Source organism: Equus quagga, chromosome 3 (assembly GCF_021613505.1).
Source record: "Equus quagga isolate Etosha38 chromosome 3, UCLA_HA_Equagga_1.0, whole genome shotgun sequence".
Classification (NCBI taxonomy): Eukaryota; Metazoa; Chordata; class Mammalia; order Perissodactyla; family Equidae; genus Equus; species Equus quagga.
The window spans coordinates 96,080,038-96,099,640 of record NC_060269.1 but is presented as its reverse complement, the minus strand read 5'-3'; the positions used below and the strand labels follow the sequence as shown (position 1 = coordinate 96,099,640).

Sequence of the window (19,603 nt, the reverse complement as noted above, 5' to 3'; positions counted from 1 at the left end):
CTTAGCTGAAGAAAAAGAGTACTTTGCAGGTGTGAAGCAGTAACTTGGCAGATGTGAAGGGGAAAAAAAGAATCTATTCTGGGGGAATTTACCTCCCTACAAATGAGAAGGTTGGCCCTCTGGAGATCTGAATAATATGGAAACATCCTGGGGAATAACATGGGGGAACTGCAGAGCTAGTTGCTCTTGACAGGTCTGAGGGCCTCTTGTATGTATAGGTGTATATTCAGTCATTGAGATTAGCCTGTGTGAAACATCCAGATGAAAGTAGAAAAGTAAGTTATTTGCATCTCTCAAATATGCTGATGTTTGGTATCATTTAACTAAAATATCTGGATGTTTAGATGCTTTTTTCCCCCCTAAGTTTCCACTTATGGTGATATGGCCCAAATTACTTACTTGCATTTAAGTTTCTTGTTATGTGTTTGGCCGATGTAATTACAGTAAGTTTTTCTTCACTGAAGAGAGAAGAGTCTCTGACCTTGCCTTAAGTATGCAGTTTACTTGATGTTTGGAAGATATTTCTTGTCCTGATGTGAAGCATTTCATGCCCCAGAGGACTTGCTTAGTAACACTTCTTATTGGCCTGTTGCAGCCACAGGTTTTACTGGTCATTTCACAGAGACCTTAGCTAACTCTTCGAGACAGACATTTTTCTAGCTCATTGAGATCCCCAGGAGACTTGCTGTATGCAATGGTTTTTCTAAGCAGAGAGGGCCAGAGGAAGGTTCCAGCCAGTTAGCCAAGGTGCATTTAGACCCTGGCTGACATTTAAAATAACTAGCATTAGTTTACTGGATATACCAAGTGGTTCTTTATGGCCATATTACCTGAAAATTTTTAGTATAACTATAGTAACTCCAATTATGTTCTTCTATTGTTAAAACTGATGTTTCTTTTTATAACTTAGATGAGAAAAATCAGGTGCTTGAAGACCCTGGTAAGACATTTTCATAAACCCTGGGGTCTTATTACAATTTGCAGGACAGTTCCCTTAGAGGTAAAGCAGGTGGGCATGGTATGGCAAGGAAAAGTGGGAAGAAGGCAGAACCCACCTTAGCTTACTAGTTTGGTGTATCAGAGACCCTCCTGAGTTTCAGTCAGACTTCTTTATAAAGATGACACAGCAGCTGTCTCTGTGCCTCCTAACAATCCTTAGGTCATCCCAGCGGAGCAGTTAGAGACGTGACATTAGGAACTACTTTTAGAGAACATACTATTTTCTGTTTTATGATAGCTGTTACATGAATAGAGAAAGGTGTGACTAATTATTCCACAAACTCTTGTGACCTAGGGTGTTGGGTAGGGGCATAAGAAAAGTGGCGTTTTTTCCTAAATTAAAATGATAATTTTGTGTATTTATTTTTGCTTCCAGCAATCTGAGCAACACATTAGCTATGTCCATCTGTATATTGCAAAGTACAGCTCATTCCCAAGTTTTTCTTTGTCTGTTTTTAAAATAATATTACTCAGATGTCCTCAAGGGTGGTGAGACAGGAACACTCTCATAAATTACTGGTGAGATTATAAGTTGGAACTTTTCTGGAGGACAGTTTGATAGTATGTATTGCTAGCCTTAAAAAACCCAGTTATTACACTTTTAGATATTTATCCTAAGGAAATAAATATTTGTGTACAAAATGAGTACAAAAAGGTTTGCACAGTGTTATGTAGCTAAAACTTATAAATAACCTCATGTCCAAACGGTTGGGTATTAAATAAATTAAATTATTTAGCCATATTATGAAACACGAAACAACTTAAAAATCATATTTTTGAAGAGTATTTAAAGATATAAGAAAGTACATAATACAGAGTGGCAAATAAAAATAAGATATAAAACAGCATATAGAATATAATATCAACTTTATTAAAAAATGCCAAAAGTGCAAACTTCCACTGGTAAGATAAATAAATAGTAGGGATATAATGTACAACATGACTCTAGTTAATACTACTGTATTGTGTATTTGAAAGTTGTTAAGAGAGTAGATCCTAAGACTTCTCATCACGTGGAAAAAAAATATTTTTTTCTTTTTTTTTTTTGGTATTTGAGATGCTTGATGTTAACTAAACTTATTGTGGTAATTTCACAGAATATGTAAGTCAAATCATTATGCTGTATACCTTAAATTTATACAGTACTGTATGTCAGTTATATCTCAGTAAAACTGGAAAAATGCTAAAATAACATATACGTGCATATACGTATACATAGCAAAGAGATTGAAAGGAAATACACCAAAAATATTAAGAATGAGTAGCTCTGAGATCTGGGATTATGAGTAACTTTTAATAACTTCCTGTGTTTTCCCAAATTATCTGTAATTATAATGTATTATTTATATAATCAAGAAATTTTATTTTGTTTTTAAATATATCATGACAGATTTAGGTCACAGTCTTTGGATTGAATCTAAAAAAAAAAATCGACGAGAGTTGTTTCGCCTAATCTAGGAGAGATGCTGGATCACCAGCCATAGTTCTTGCCATAAATTAGGTACCAGTGGGTTAAATCTTCTCCCCTTTTACCATGTCCCTTGTCATTTCTAAAGCTTTTAGAGTTTTCCACTGTAAATAGCCTTATAAATATATAAGGTTAAATTAATTTTCAAGGTGATTGCATTTTTAATTACATAGTTTCTATTCTCACCTTTAGGAATGGAAAGCCAGGAGTCCACTGTCTTACCTGGTAAGTGATCTTTTTTACTTGCTTTTTGAAGCTAGCTGCAAGATTAGGAGGGGGGGACATGAGGACTCCTAGGACTAAGGACATGACAAGATACGGAGAGTGTGAGGAGTGAGTTAAGCCAGAACAGAGGGACTCCGTTTCTTGAGTGCTTATTATGTTCCATGCAGTATACTAAGCACTTTTACGATGAATCTTCTTTGATCATCACTTACTACAGACCTCCAGGGTATTTCTTTTGCATAAATAAGTAATTGAAGCTCAGAGAGATTAAGAAGCCTGTCTAATCACAGAGCTACTAACTATAATGACAGTAGAGCTAAACCAAGCAGTCTTAAACCCAGTGCGTGTTTCATTTAAAAACTGATGTACTAAGACTGCCTTATGAAGATATGGTTGGGCCAGATCATGGAAATTCTTGGAGTCCAGCTAAGGAGGTCTGGCTTTGTCCAGTTAGAGAATAAAGAGCCACTGAAAGGTGTTTTTGTTGTTGCTGTTTTCTCCCCTCACCCCTTTTTTTTCGGGGTTGGAGATAGAAGTAGTGTAGACAAAAGGGAGCACTAACAATGTAAGATAGTTAACACTAACCAGTATTCATTTCTGCGTTTAGGAATGAGGAGCCATGAACCCACTCAAATCCCTGGTAAGACAGCTTTCTATTTATTCTCTGGGCCCACGTATGAGGTGAGAAAGATTCCCCTGGGCGTTAAGAGAATATTGTCATGAGACTATTGTTCATTAATATTTCCCTTCCAGCCACCTGCCTGTCATTCTACAAAGATTTAGCTGAGGAAGAGAGTAGAGAAAGTGCCTTTCCTCTCTAGCATTCCTGTGTTCCTGGAGCAGGAAAGTTAGCTCTGTTGGGGACATGGCTGAAGTGCAAGCTGCTGGGTCCTGGATGCATGTAGTCTAGCACCTTCCAGGTTCTGCAGCTAAAGTTACTCCGTAGAAACTTCAGCTTCATGCAGAAGCGGACTGTTGACTTTGGCTAACATTTCAGTGTCTAGGAAATCCAGGTAACAAAACATAGTATTCTTGTGGCATAGAGACAGTCTCACTGAGGTACCATGGCATAGATTTGCACAATGAGGGTTCATGTAGCCAGAACTTTTACATAAGAAAGCCAAAAGCTACAGTGCAGTGGGATCTTTGGTGCTTGTTATCACTTGAACTCATCAGACAAGAGTTTGAAAATTTTCCTTTCTGGAACAAACTGTAAGTCACTGAAAACTTCTTTCTCACTTAGGAATGAAAATTCAAGAACCTTTTTCACTACCTGGTAAGCAGTGTTAGGCATGCCAGTGGGGAAGCTGCCAGTTTGGGCGAGGGGCGGTTTAGACGTAATGGTCACTATTAGATATGCAGGGGAGCCTAAGTACTTTGCTCAAGATCACATGAGTGAGTGAAGGACCCAGGTCTCTTAACTTATGACCAAGTACCCATTCCTTAAGACTTGTGGTTCCTCAAGTGTTTTTCCAGTATATATATATATCATGACAGATTTAACCTACTTTTAAGATATAACTATGAAAATGGGTATTTAAAAAGTGTGAGGCTGTTGTGGAGGGTTAGGCCATTGAGGGGCCTTAAGCTTCTATGGCCAGAGAAACTGAACAGTGACTCCTTTCAAGTTTCTCAGAAGGGCCTCAGAACTTATGCTTACAAGGGAGGAAAAAAATAAAAAGGCTCTCAAACTTAATTTTTTTCCTGAGACAAGGAGAAGTAAATAAAAAAAAAAAAGTGAACACAGTGTAATATTTTACAGAGAGCTATGGACAGTCATAACACTTCTCCATGCCTCAGAATTGTCATCTTTCAAACATGGCTAACACTTGTCATGTTTACCTCACAGGGATATCTGTAAGGACTGTAAAAACCCAAAATCTGAGGGTGTGAGCCCCTGTTCAATACTTAACTCCTTTCTCCTGAGTTCGTGTAGTGTTTTGAAAGTAATTTTTGGTAGGTTTTGTTATTATGGAATGACCGTCTGTTAAAGAAATTAGATTTTTGGCATCTGCTAAATTACATCCATCCACACAGGGCTGAGCTTTGCCTAACATTGCTATCTATGGAAACTGTATGCTGTGTACAGAAACAGCACGTTCACCGTTAATTACCTAAGACACAGACATAGGCCCAGAGACAGGTTCCAGCAGCTCTTTTATAGTCACCCAGATTTGCACTGTTGGATTTACTTGGCCACAACTTTGAAATGAACTTCTAATGACACTGAAGGCACAGCTTGTTTGTCTACAACTTTTTAGCTCTCTGGACCTGAGTTTGCATAGTACTGTCATTGGCACCTTATTAGGCACACTGGTTGGCACTATTATTAGACACACTTTGCAGGCTGTGGGGGATGAGCATGGGCTGTGTAGACAGACTGACCTGGCTTCATGAAGTCTCTCCTTTGCCACTTTCCTCTGGGTAACTTTGTATAAGTTACTTCACTTTTCTACACCTCTACTTCCACATCTGTAAAATGAAGAAAACTTCTGTCTTGCAGGACTAATTGGTGTCCTAATGAGCTAAAGTACTGGCAAAATGAATGGTAGTTTTAAAATAGTAGTAAATGGTAGCTGTCTTAACATTATTATCTGAAAATCTCTTTCTCATTTAGGAGTAAAAGTGGTACAACCGGACGAAAAACCTGGTAAAAAATTCTTTTTGTTTTATTTTTTTATTAAAGTATGGTTGACATACAGTATTGTGTTAGTTTCAGGTTTAAAACATACTGACCCAACAATTACATACATTACCAACATACATATACGTACATATACACCCTGATAAGACTAGTGACCATCTGTCACCATACAAAGTTATTACAATATTGTTGACTGTATTCCCTGTGCTGTATGTCACATCTCCATGACTTGTTTATTTTATGACTAGAAGTTTGTACCTCTTAATCCCCTTCACCTATTTTACCCACCAACCTCCACTCTGGTAACCACCAATTTCTTCTCTGTACCTGTGAGTCTATTTCTGTTTTGTTTTGTTTGTTTTTTAGATTCCAGATATAAGTGAAATCATACAGTATTCGTCTTTGTCTGACTTACTTCACTTAGCATAATACTCTCTAGATCTGCCCATGTTGTCACAAATGGTAGGATTTCATTTGTTTTTATGGCTGAGTAGTATTTCATTGTGTATATACATACCACATCATCTTTATTCATTCTTCTACTAATGAGCACTTTGGTTGTTTAGCAGCGTGTCGTTTAGTCTCTGCATGTAGGTATTTTTTCCATTTTTCTTCTTGTAATTGATTTTTAGTTTCATACTATTGTGGCTGGAAAAGATGCTTCATATGATTTCAGTCTTCTGGTATTTATTGATACTTGTTTTGTGGCCTAACATGTCATCTATTTTGGAGAATGTTCCATGTGCATTTGAAAAGAATGTGTATTCTGCTGTTTTGGGATGGAATGTTCTGTATATCTCTATTAAGTCCATCTAGTCTAATGTGTTTTTAAGGCCAATGTTTCCTTATTGGTTTTGTCTGGGTAATCTATCCATTGATGTACATGGGGTGTTACAGTTCCCTGCTATTATGATGTTACTGTCAACTTCTCCCCTTATGTCTATTAATAATTGCTTTATGTGTTTAGATAGTGCTTCTCTGTTGGGCAGGTATCTATTTACAAATGTTTTATCCTCTTGTATGTTTGCTTTATCATTATGTAGTGCCCTTCTTTGTCTCTTGTTTTTGTTTTAAAGTCTATTTTGTCTGATACGATTATTATTACCCTAGCTTTCTTGTCATTTTGATTTGCATGGAATATCTTTTTCCATCCCTTCGTTTTCAGTGTGTGAGTGTCTTTAGATGTGAAGTGTGTCTATTGTAGGCAGCAAATATACATGTCTTGTTTCTTGACCCATTCAGCCACCCTGTTTTTTTGTTTTGGGGTTTTTTTGCTGAGGAATAGTCACTCTGAGCTAACATCTGGTGCCAGCCTTCCTCTTTTTGCTTGAGGAAGATTAGCCCTGAGCTAACATCTGTTGCCAGTCTTCCTCTATATTGTATATGGGTCGCTGCCACAACATGACTGCTGAGGAGTGGTGTAGGTCCACACCTGGAATATGAACCCATGAACCCGGACTGCCAAAGTGGAGCGCGCCAAACTTAACTACTAGGCCACGGGGCCAGCCCCACACCCTGTGTCTTTTTATTGGAGCATTTAGTCCATTTAAAGTAATTATTGATAGATATGTATTTATTGTCATTTTGTTAATTGTTTCTGGATGTTTTTGTAGTTCTCTATTCCTTTCTTCTTTTCTTGCTTTCTTCCCTTGTGTTTCGATGATTTTCTTGTTATGTTTGGATTTCTTTCTCTTTATTTTTTGTGTATTTATTATAGGTTTTTGATTTGTAGTTAGCATGAGGTTCATTTATAACAACCTATGTATATATCAGATTGTTTTAAGTTGATGATCTCTTAAGTTCAAATGCATTCTAAAAGCCCTACATATTTACTCCCCCCACCATGTTTTATGTTTTTGATGTCATATTTTACCTCTTAATTTTGTGTATCCTTTAACTTCTTATTGTAGATATAGGTGATTTTACTACTTTTGTCTTTTAACCTTCATACTAGCTTTATTTGTGGTTGATCCACTACTTTTAGTGTATGTTTGCCTTTACCTGTGAGATTTTTTTTTTCTTTTGTAATTTTCTTATATTTTGGGCCAGTTCTTTTTTGCTTAAAGAAGTCCCTTTAACATTTCTAGTAAGGCTGGTGTAGTGCTGATGAACTTTTTTAGTTTTTGCTTATCTGGAAAACTCTTTCTTGCTCCTTCCATTCTGAATGATAACCTTGCTGAGTAGAATATTTTTGGTTGTAGGTTTTTTCTTTCAGTACTTTGAATATATCATGCCACTCTCTTCTAGCCTGCAAAGTGTCTGCTAAAAGTCAGCTGATAGTCTTATGGGGTTTTCTTGTATGTGACTTGTGGGTTTTTTCTTGCTGCCTTTAAGATTCTTTAACTTTTGCTATTTTAATTATAATATATGTTGCTGTGAATTTCTTTGGGACTCTGTGTACTTCCTGGACCTGATGTCTGTTTCCTTCCCCAGGTTAGGAAAGTTTCCAGCTATAAATTTCTTCAAATAAGTTCTTTGCCCCTTTGTCTCTCTCCTCTTCTTCTGGGACCCCTATAATGCAAATATTAGATCACTTGATGTTGTCAGAGGTCCCTTAAACAATCCTCATTTAAAGAAAATTTTTTTCTTTTTCCTGTTCAGCTTGGGTGATTTCCTTTACTCTGTCATCCAGATTGCTGATCAGTTCTTTTGTATCATCTACTTTGCTATTGATTCCTTCTAGTGAATTTTTCACTTCAGTTATTGTATTCTTCATCTCTGATTGGTTTTTTGTATTTTGTAATCTTTGTTGAAGTTCTCATTCTGTTCATTCTTCTTCTGAGTTCAGTGAGCATCCTTATGACCACTACTTTGAACTTTTTATCAGGTAGATTGCTTATCTGTTTCAAGTAGTTCTTTTTCTGAGGATTTGTCTTATTCTTTCATTTGGAACATAGTCCTCTGTCTCCTCATTTTGCTAAATTCTCTTTGTTTGTTCCTATGTAATTGGTAGATCAGCTACATCTCCTGATCTTGGAAAAGTGTCCTCATGTAGGACATATCCTGTGGGGCCCAACAGTGAGCCAGGTGCTCCAAGAATGTTCTGTGTGTGGGCTGTGTGTACCCTACTGTTGTGATGGGGCTGTGACTGCTGCAGGTGTGCTGGTAGGCAGGATAAACCCCTCGAGTGGCTGACACTTTGTGCGGGCACACTGGTGAACAAGGCAGGCCCCCAGTGTTGCACGTTGTGAGGTCCAGGAATGTTGACTGTTGCAGGCATCCTATTGGGTGGGGTAGGCACTTAGTGTGGCTGGTTGTGAGGCCTGGTAGTACATGACTGCCTTGGGCATGCTGGTGGGTGGGGCAGACCCCCATGCCAACAGGTTAGAGGAGCAGTTCTAAAATGGCACCTACCAATGACATGAGCATGGCTCAACAAGGTCACAAAAATGGCTGCCGCCAGTGTCTCAGTTCCTGAGAGGAGCCCCAGCTCCTCCTGCCTCTCTGGGAGGCCCTCCAAGCTTAGTAAGTGGGTCTCCTTCACCTGTGGACTACATCCTTTTCTATCTGGTGTTTTTGCACTGGTTTCTGGGTTGAGTGAGTCTGTGCATGAGCCCTTTAAGAGTGGATTTTCCTTTCCCTGTAGTTCTATAGTTTTCCTGGGCATATTCAACGTTGGTTTTCAAAGCCAGGTGTTTTGGGATCTTGTCTTTATTGTACTGGATCTAATGGTTGGGGTCCCTAATGTGGAGCTTGAATCCCTTGCTCCTCTGGGAAAAGCTTCTTATCTTTGAGATCACTCCCAACCATGAAACACCATGGCCAGGGTGTGGGTTTTTCCTCAGTGGGACCATATCTCTGCCTCTTCCACCTCTCTTGGTTTTGTCTTTTTTTGTGGAAGCTCTTTTCATCCAGTTTCCAGATTTTCAGAGGAAATTATTCCACATGTGGTTGTAGATCTGTTGTGTCTGTGAGAGATGAGCTCAGGATCTTCCTATGCCTCCATCTTCCACACACTCTCTAATAAATTTTTTTTCTCATTTTTTAAAATTTGAGTTCATAATAGTTTACATCATTGTGAAATTTCAGTTGTATATTATTTCCTGTCTGTCACCACATAAGTGCTCCCCTTCACCCCCTGTGCCTACCCCCTATGCCTACCCCCTACTCTCCTTCCCCTGGTAACCACTGAACTGTTTTCTTTGTCCATGTGTTTGTTTATATTCCACATATCAGTGAAATCATCTGGTGTTTGTCTTTCTCAGTGTGGCTTATTTCGCTTAGCATAATTTCCTCCAGGTCCATCCATGTTGTTACAAATGGGATGATTTTGTCTTTTTTTATAGCTGAGTAGTATTCCATTGTATGTATTTCCCACATCTTCTTTATCCAGTCATCAGTCAGTGGGCACTTGGATTGTTTCCATGTCTTGGCTGTTGTGAATAGTGCTGCAATGAACATAGGGGTGCATATATTACTTTGGATTGTTGATTTCAAGTTGTTTGCATAGATAGCCAATACTGGGATACCTGGGTCATATAGTATTTCTGTTTTTAGTCTTTTGAGGAATCTCCATACTCTTTTCCATAGGGGCTGCACCAGTTTGCATTCCCACCAGCAATGTATGAGGGTTCCCTTTTCTCCACACCCTCTCCAACATTTGTTATTTTGGGTCTTAGAGATTATAGCCATTTTAACAGGTGTAAGGTGGTATCTTAGTGTAGTTTGATTTGCATTTCCCTGATGATTAGTGATGCTGAACATCTTTCCATGTGTTTATTGGCTATCTGTATATCTTCTTTGGAAAAGCATCTGTTCACATCCTCTGCCCATTTTTTGATCAGGCTGTTTGTTTTTTTGCTGTTCAATTGCATGAGTTCCTTATATATTATAGAGATTAACCCCTTATCAGATATATGATGTGCAAATATTTTCTCCCATTTGGTGGGTTGTGTTTTTGTTTTGATCCTAGTTTCTTTTGCCTTGCGGAAGCTCTTTAGTGATGAACTCCCACTAGTTTATTTTTTCTTTTGTTTCCCTTGCCTGAGAAGACATGGTATTTGAAAAGATCCTTTTAAGTTCGATGTCAAAGAGTGTACTACCTATATTATCTTCCATGAGTTTATGGTTTCTGGACTTATCTTCAAGTCTTTGATCCACTTTGAGGGTTTTTTTGTGTATGGTGTGAGATAATGGTCTACTTGCATTCTTTTGCATGTGGCTGTCCAGTTTTCCCAGCACCATTTATTGAAGAGACTATCTCTTTTCTCCATTGTATGTTCTTGGCACCCTTGTTGAAGATTAGCTGTCCGTAGATGTGCAGTTTTATTTCTGGGCTTTCAGTTCTGTTCCATTGATCTATGTGTCTGTTTTTGTACCAGTACCATGCTGTTTTGATCACTGTGGCTTTGTAGTACATTTTGAAGTCAGGGATTGTGATGCCTCCAGCTTTGTTCTTTCTTCTCAGTATTGCTTTAGCAATTTGGGGTCTTTGGTTGCTCCATATGAGCTGTAGGATTCTTTGTTCTATTTCCGTGAAGAATGTCATTGGGATTCTGATTGGAATTGCATTGAATCTGTAGATTGCTTTGGGTAGTATGGACATTTTAACTATATTTGTTTTTCCCATCCATGTGTATGGACTCTCTTTCCATCTCTTTATGTCATTATCTATTTCTTTCAATAATGTCCTATAGTTTTCATTGTATAAGTCCTTCACCTCCTTAGTTAAATTTATTCCTATGTACTTTATTCTTTTTGTTGTGATTGTAAATGGAATTATATTTTGAGTTCTCTTTCTGTAAGTTTGTTATTAGAGTACAGAAATGCAACTGATTTTTGTGAGTTGATTTTGTACCCCACAACTTTACTGTAGTTGTTAATTATTTCTAATAGTTTTCTGATGGATTCTTTGGGGTTCTCTATATATAAGATCATGTTGTCTGCAAACAGCAAGAGTTTCACTTCTTCACTCCCTATTTGGATTTCTTTTATTTCTTTCTCTTGCCTTATGGCTCTGGCCAAAACCTCCAGTGCTATGTTGAATAAGTGTGGTAATAGTGGGCATCCTTGTCTTGTGCCTGTTCTCAGAGGGATGACATTCAGTTTTTCCCCATTGAGTAGGATGTCGGCTGTGGGTTTGTTATATATGGCCTTTATTATGTTGAGGTACTTTCCTTCTATCCCCATTTTGTTAAGAGTTTTTATCATAAATGGCTGTTGGATCTTGTCAAATGCTTTCTCTGTCTCTATTGAGATGATCATGTGGCTTTTATTTCTCATTTTGTTAATGTAGTGTATATCACATTGATTGATTTACGGATGTTGAACCATCTCTGTGTCCCTGGTATAAATCCCACTTGATCATGATGTATGATCTTTTTGATGTATTGCCGTATTCAGGTTGCCAATATTTTGTTGAGGATTTTTGCATCTTTGTTCATCAGCAATATTCGCCTGTAGTTTTCCTTTTTTTGTGTTGTCCTTGTCAGGCTTTGGTATCAGAGTGATGCTGGCCTTGTAGAATGTGTTAGGAAGTGTTCTATCTTCCCTAATTTTTTGCAATAGCTTGAGAAGGATAGGTATTAAATCCTCTCTGAAAGTTAGGTAGAATTCCCAAGGGAAGCCATCTGGTCCTAGGCTTTTATTCTTTGGGATTACTGTTTCAATCTCTTGTGATTGATCTATTCAGATTCTGTGTTTCTTCTTCTTCTTTTTTTTTTTTTTTTTTGAGGAAGATTAGCTCTGAGCCAACATCTGCCGCCAAGCCTCCTCTTTTTGCTGAGGAAACCTAGCCCTGACCTAACATCCATGCCCATTTTATATGTGGGACTACCACAACATGGCTTGTCAAGTGGTGCCATGTCTGCACCTGGGATCTAAACCGGCAAACACCAGGCCACTGAAGCAGAACATGTGCACTTAACTGTTGCACCACCGGGTTGGCCCCAGCAGTAGGTCTTTTTACATTGACGTATTTAGGAGATCTGGTAGCCTCTTCCACATGGATTTCCATCTCCTTCCCTAGGTTTGGGAAGTTTTCTGCTATTATTTCTTTGAACAAGCTTTTTGTTCCATTCTCCTCCTCTTCTCCTTCTGGAATACCTATAATTCTTATGTTGCATTTCCTAATTGAGTTGGATATTTCTCAGAGACTTTCTTCATTTCTTTTTAGTCTTAGTTCTCTCTCGTCCTCTATCTGGAGCATTTCAACACGTCTATCTTCAATTATGCTGATATGCTTCTCTCTGATGTGTGCTCAAGCATTCAGGGAATCCATATTTTGTTTTATTTCTTCCATTGTGTCTTTCATCTCTAATATTTCTGATTGATTCTTCTTTATAGGTTCAGTCTCTTTTGTGAAGTACCTCCTGAACTCATTGAATTGTTTCTCTACATTCTCTTTTAACTTGTTGAGTTTTTTGGTGATAGCTATTTTGAATTCTTTGTCATTTAGATTACATATTTCTGGGTCCTCAGGACTGTTTTCTGGGTACTTGTCAGTTTCTCTCTGGTCTGGAGATCTGATATAATGTTTGATATTGCTGGAGGGAGTGGCTTTGTTGTTTTGCACCCTGGTGTTATTTGGTCACACTTAACTGCTTATCTCTACTGGGCAAGGGTCAAGAGCCATGTATTCTGAGCCCTGTGCCTTCAGCTGAGATCCTAGGCACTGGAGCTGGGCACTGGGTGAGTTGGGGGAGGGGCACTTTCTCCTCTGTGCTCTCACGGTTTTCTTGCTCTCCCCTTGCTATCTGCTGTCCTCGGGTGTTGGCTTGATAAGGTCAGCCCCCCGTGAAAAGCTTTCGCCCCAGTAGAGGGCTTCCCTTTAGGCTGTAAAGGGCCCATTGGGGATCCTTGACATTCCTGCGAATGAACATCCCCTCCCCCATTCCTTCCCTCTCAGAGGCCTCCCGAGGTCCCAGATCACAGTCTTTAGGGGAGGGAATGACGTTTTCTCTTACCCTGTTCTGCCTCCTCCAAGGGGGTCTCCAGCCTCTCTGCCCTCTGTGATATGGCTGCATGGGTCTCTTTGACGTTTTTTGTGTTGTGTTTTGATGTCCTCTGTTGGAGTATGAGGTCCTTTTCATTACATGTTGGAGGAGAGAGATTACTGAGGAAGCTCACTCTGTTATGATGCTGACGTCACTCCTCTAATAAATTCTTTATTGGGGGAGGCACCATGGGGTTCTGAGTCTTTTATCATAATCCTTTAGTTAGCTCAGGCTTAAGGGGTCCAGGGAGGACATCTGGGCTCTACATCTTCTGATATCCCCATCTGCAAGCCAGAAGGGGAAAATGTTGAGAACTTCTTTTGTGTGAGCAGCAGGCTGCTACTGTGGTTTTCTGGGCCAAGAAGAGAACAAGGTGCTTGACCTGAAACTGGAACGGTTGACTTCCAGCTGCACCTGTTTATTCCGGAGTGGGGCCAAATCTTCCCAGGGTGAGCTGGCTGCTGTAAGGGAATCTGTAGTCACAGGAGTAGCGTCATCAAAGAGCTGTGTATGAGAACCATATAGCATGGGACTAGCCATTCTGTGCTCCTCACCCATGTCCTGCAACAAGTAGGCCACTAGACTTTGCTGGGACTGCTTTGTATTGTGCCCTCTTCTAGAAAGCTGTGTGTAGTGCAGATTTTTCTAAAGATGGTGTCAAAGCCTTTACACAGAATCTCATTTAATCCAGTAAGATAAATATTGGTATTGCCATTTCAGAGATGACACAGAATATAGGAAGGTTAAAGAATCTGCAAAAGGCTAGAAAGAGACAACCAGAACTCAAACTTTTCAAGTTTTGTTCACTTTCTGTCACACAACACCTCTTCCAGCCGGATTTAGTTATAGAAAATCACCTCAAATCTGGGCTGCTAGAATTGGCATCATTTCGTTGCAGAGCCATCAAGATATGGCAGTATTATAATATTTCAATGCTTAGGCACACACTCAGAGGTAGTAAGAGCAGAGGCTTTGACATCAGACATTGCTGCCACTGATTACCCCTGTGATTTTCTGCAAGTTTTGAGGAACATTTGTATAATATGGACAACTATACCTACCTACTACGAGTATGAGAAATAAAGGTGACAGTGTACATAAAGCATTTGCACAGTGTGTGACACACAGTAAGCACTCAATAAGTGGTAGGTATTAATGTTGTACTTGGGAATCTGAGTTCAATATGTAGAAAAAGTACTTTTTGGAAACAAAATTTTAACTTCCTTTTAATGGATACACATATATATGGTAAAAAAAAAAAAAAATTTCAAAGAGCACAAATGAGTAAAAATTAATCCTCTCCTCAACTCCACACATACCTCTAAACCTAATACCCTGCGCCTCAAGCCCACCCGCCGAGACAACCAAGTTTCCTTAAGCATTTAGTCATGTTTTTTTCTTCTGGATAAATAGGTGTACAATGCAATTAACTCAATCTGTTTATATTTTAGAAGACAAAAGTGAAGAAGATATCGACAATCCTAGTAAGAAATATCTCATTTCCTTAGTTGGCAAATGTCTGTTTCTGCAATATAGAAAAAGAAATTTATTTTTTCTCAATAAAAGGAGCAAAATTTCAAGAGTTACAGGCATCATAGTAACAGAATATAATGTCATATCCAGTTGCTTATATGTGTGTCTATGGTGGGGGCATTTTGACTTTGTTTCTTCAGCAGGCACTTTCAACTGTGTGTATAGACTGTTCTGTTTAGAGCAGTGGTTCTCAACTCTACCAAGTCAGTTCTCCCTTTTTATAACAGATATTTTATAAAGCCCTTATACTATCATGAAATAAGATTCATAGATAAGGAGACCTACTTGTACTAAAAAAAAATCAATATAATGTCCTAAGTATAATTTATAACAAAATTACATATATTTCAATATGTAAATGCTTAAATTATACTAGAAGACGTAATGAAATAAATGATTGTATTTACTTACGCAAATAAATTTGGACTTAAGACTAGAAGCCATTCTATGCAAGTATAAGAAAATGAAAGTAAAGAAATACAGTGAGCACAAGGTAGAAACTAATGTTTATTAAGACTATCCAAGAATATTTTGTTTATGTGTAAAACTGATTTAGGTTCTGGGTTTGAGTGTTATAAATAGGTTTTTAACTTATACATATGTCTAGCAGTACATTTGAAATTTATGTGGAAGTGGGTTCATTTTTAATTGTGCAAGACTGTCCAGACCATTGCAGGATATCTAGCCCTCTACTTTCACCCCACTGTTGTGACAATCAAAAAATACCCTGACAGATTTCCAGACTGCCTCTCAGTAGGCAATACTGCCCCCTTGAGAACCACGGCTCTTCATAGGCATACCTCATGTTACTGTTCTTCACTGATAATTGCATTTTTTACAAGACCCACACTAGCAAAAAGATTACAACTTGTTGACGGTTCAGAAGATGGTTAGCATTTTTTAGCAATAAAATATTTTTAAATTAAGGTATATGCATTTTTTAGACATAATGCTATTGCATACTTAATAGACTACAGTATAATGTAAACATAACTTTTATATGCACAGGGAAAACAAAAAAGTTTGTAACTCGCTTTATTGCAATATTTGCTTATTATGGTGATCTGGAACTGAACCTGCAATATCACCGATGTTTGCCTGTAGTAGTAGACTAATGCATGGGTGCATCTGCCTCTCCATCTTTCCCATCTGTATACATAGAACTGCGTGTTTATAATTATGCCAAGGAAATTGATAATAGAGTTGAAGCCTTTTATAAAATTTACTGGCTGTTTCTCTTATGAAATCTGAGTGGTGATCTCATTTGAGTACTTCTAGTCATTCTTCTCTTGTACAGTCAAAAACCAGACTACAGCTGGAAGTCAGTTATCTGAGTTAAGGCAGTGTGAAACAGATCATCCTGAGATGAATGGACTCCACTGTTCCTCTCCACTAGCTCAGATGAGAGGGATGCAGTTTTCTCCAGAGCAATGTTTTTTATATGTGGAGGGAAAAAATAAAATTATTTTTTTTATCAGCTTGCAGGGCTTAGTGTTTAAAAATGCAGCTATATTCAATTGTATATATTTGTAGCTATTAGAATATGTATATGAAATATACTGTCTTACTTGAAATAGAAAAAACAGAATTACACTTTACCTTGCAGGTATATACAGAAAATGAAAAGAGGAAATCGCTAAGAAATTCTAGAGAACTTGAACAACTAAAAATTATCTACATAGATATTAAAAAGCCTGTGGAATCCTAGATAAAACCTAGTGATACCCTAATGATACATATGAAAATATAGCCTGAAATCTGTAATGAACTATATTTATTTGAAAATTATTCCTGGTTGGAAATATGTCTGTTTACATATTCAGGATATATGGTATATAGGTGGATGAAACTTGATTATTAAAAATGTCATGTGTCAATGACTTTGTTCTCATTAACAGCACCAGGTCCAGGTCCAGTTCCAGTTCCAGGTCCAGGTCCCAAAACTCATCCTTCTGCATCCTCTGGCAAAATGCTCCTTCCACCATTTGGGACATTCATCATTTTAATCAGTGCTTCTGCTGTAAATCTCTTTGTTGCTCTGTAGTCTGATACATTCTTTATTAACTGAAATACACTACAGGGATCCCATGGGAATCATCAAAAGGAATGATGTATTTTTCACTTGTTGGTCAAAGTCACTTGCTAAGATGAGAATTGCATATTTGTTGTTGACTTTGCAAATTCAGAAAGTTTGTCCAGATATGTCATAGAATTCATTTTTCACTTATTTCTATATTAATCTTATGTTTGCAAAAAAGCCTGTATACTTCTGATTGAATTCAATAAAAGACTTTAAGATTATTAGATATAATTTCAGTAGAATTGCCTGATATTAAAATATCCAATAATGTTAGTAGTTAACATGAATTTAATTCCTGAATTAGAATTTTAATGTTCTGCTCATCTTTGAAGGAACAAACTTTGACTTCAGATAGTATCATCCCTCTATCTCATCTTCCTTCAATATGTGAACACTTTAGAGTTTTATAAACACAGTAATTTACCAACAATTTATTTAATCCCTAATTTGAATCTCATGTTAACCTGGGAAGGTAGACAGTACTCAATGAATATGTATGCTAAATAAGCAAGGAAAAATGAGGTTATAGAGTACAGTACCCTTTTTCCCAAGGTACAGATCTTCGACTTACATTGGGGTTACATCCCAATAAACCCACCGTAAATTGAAAATATCATAAATCAAAAATACATTTACTACATGTAACCTATTGAACATCATAGCTTAGCCTAGCCGACTTTAAATGTGCTCAGAACACTTATATTAGCCTACATTTAGGCAAAGTTGTCTAACACAAAGCTGGTTTTATAATAAAGCTTTCTTTTCTTTTGGTGAGGAGGAGTGGCCCTGAGCTAACAACTGTTGCCAGTCTTCCTCTATTTTGTATGTGGAATGCCACCACAGCATGGCTTGACAAGCGGCATGTCGTTCCGTGCCAGGATCCTAACCTCTGAACCCCCGGCTGCTGAAGTGGAGCATGTGAACTTAACCACTACACCACTGGGCTGGCCCCTAAAGTTTTGAATATATCATGTGGTTTATCGAATACTGTACTGAAAGTGAAAAATAGAATGGTCTAATAAGTGAATTGGTTCTTTACCCTTGTGACTGCATGGCTGACCGAGCTGCAGCTCACTGCTTTTGCCCAGCATCATGAGACAGCATCTTGCCACACATCACTAGCCCGGGAAAATATCAGAATTCAAAGTATGGTTTGTGCTGAATGCATATCACTTTCGCACCATTGTAAAGTCAAAAAATCTTAAGTGGAACTGTCTAAAGTTGGGGACCATCCATATTTTGCTGGTTGATCAGTGACTGGTTTAGGCATGGGTTTTGGTAACTGACACTTGTTTATACTTTGCCAGTGTTTCAAAATGATTTAAGGTCACTTTCAAAGATACAGAAAAACTAAATCTAAAATCTAAACTAGGTGTTAGGGATTCACTATGCTGTAATTCTACCATTTACCTCTCTTGATGTTCAGTATTTTGAGTGGACTATCTACAAGAACTGTCAGCCAGTTGAAGACTAAACACAGAACTTCTGTAAATTGCGCTGGAGAACACAACTCAGTCTTGAGACCAAAGTGGGTCTTTCCTCCCCCTTCTTGTCCAAATCTGTAACTTGGTTATCATTTGCTTGGAACACACCTGTAGTACAGACCAAGTCCAGTTATCTGACCAGCTACATGAACAAGGACCGCAGGCCTGCTTTTTACGTATGTTGTCACCAGCAGGATAGAAACTTAGGAAGCCAACTGGGCCTGTCTTTAAAAGGCAGACCGCAGGCCCTATCAAGGGGTATTTATCTTGTGAAATTAGGAACTTAACAATATCAGAACACGAAAAATGAAAGGCTGGAGAAGTGAGCATGGTATCCATGGTTAGCAGTCTGTCCACTAGAGAATGTGGCTCAATGGGTAACAATTCTCATCAGATCAAGTCTTCCTACTGTAAAAGGGTATGCAGAGGACAGAAACTTCTACACGTGACTGCGTGGATGAGAAGAATGGGAGTGCTTATCTTCTAGTCCAAGGAGAAAAGACAGACGAGGAGAAGAAATTCTTCTCCCAACCCTGTTGGAATTGCAACAGTGAGTAGGAAATAATTATGATGAAAGGGGGTATACAAGTTTGCATGCCATAAGCTTGGCAGAAGTGGCTGCAGACTTCTAGCAGCCAACTTGGAAGCGACAGTCAGTTTTGAAGTTCCCAGTTTCCCACACAACTGTTAACCTAGTCTGCAACTGGACAGAAATTCCTTCAGGGGATCCAGAGGATAGCCTGTCTGGATATACAGTGCCTCACACTCCTCCCCATCCCCAAAATAAACACAGTGGCAAGATTCATGGGGCTGTTGCTTATGCCACCTCTTATCACAAGCCGAAGCATCACACAAACATGCCAAGTCAAGGCATTCCAAGAGGGGCCAACGTGATGCAGCCCAGGTGTGCGGTTTGTAGTCAGAAAAACTGTTTAAAATTATCTGGTGGTTAAAGAATCACTATTTCACATTATGATGTCTAATGCAGATTTTCTAATGCTTTCAGATACTAATGATATAGTAGAGAAGTCTTTATCCTAGATGATAGCTGAAGTAAGTTTTATTTGCCATACCCTAGTCAAAATATATCAGCATGGTTATATTTTTCTTAAGAGGGAAAAATCAGACTTAAGACCTTAAGATTGAAATTCTTCAACTGTGATTATGATTTAATACTTGTACGAACATGAATGGTCATTCTCCCAGACCCAAAGAAACAAAGCATCAGACAGAATT

At 38.2% G+C, this 19,603-nt stretch overlaps 1 protein-coding gene across 4 annotated transcripts in view; it reads left to right on the top strand.

Annotated features, from left to right (window-relative positions):
* Positions 1 to 17,114, top strand: part of ART3 (ADP-ribosyltransferase 3 (inactive)) — a 35,295-nt gene extending 18,181 nt beyond the window's left edge. The window contains exons 6-12 of one of the 4 annotated variants that reach the window (XM_046655590.1): positions 911 to 940; positions 2,660 to 2,692; positions 3,300 to 3,332; positions 3,936 to 3,968; positions 5,310 to 5,342; positions 14,722 to 14,754; positions 16,702 to 17,114. In XM_046655590.1, coding sequence (XP_046511546.1) covers positions 911 to 940; positions 2,660 to 2,692; positions 3,300 to 3,332; positions 3,936 to 3,968; positions 5,310 to 5,342; positions 14,722 to 14,754; positions 16,702 to 16,847 — 341 coding nt within the window. In that variant the 3' untranslated portion in view covers positions 16,848 to 17,114. The remainder of the gene's footprint in view (positions 1 to 910; positions 941 to 2,659; positions 2,693 to 3,299; positions 3,333 to 3,935; positions 3,969 to 5,309; positions 5,343 to 14,721; positions 14,755 to 16,701) is intronic. The other 3 variants (XM_046655592.1, XM_046655591.1, XM_046655593.1) reach the window with 3 other exon arrangements.
* Positions 17,115 to 19,603: the final 2,489 nt, after the last annotated feature.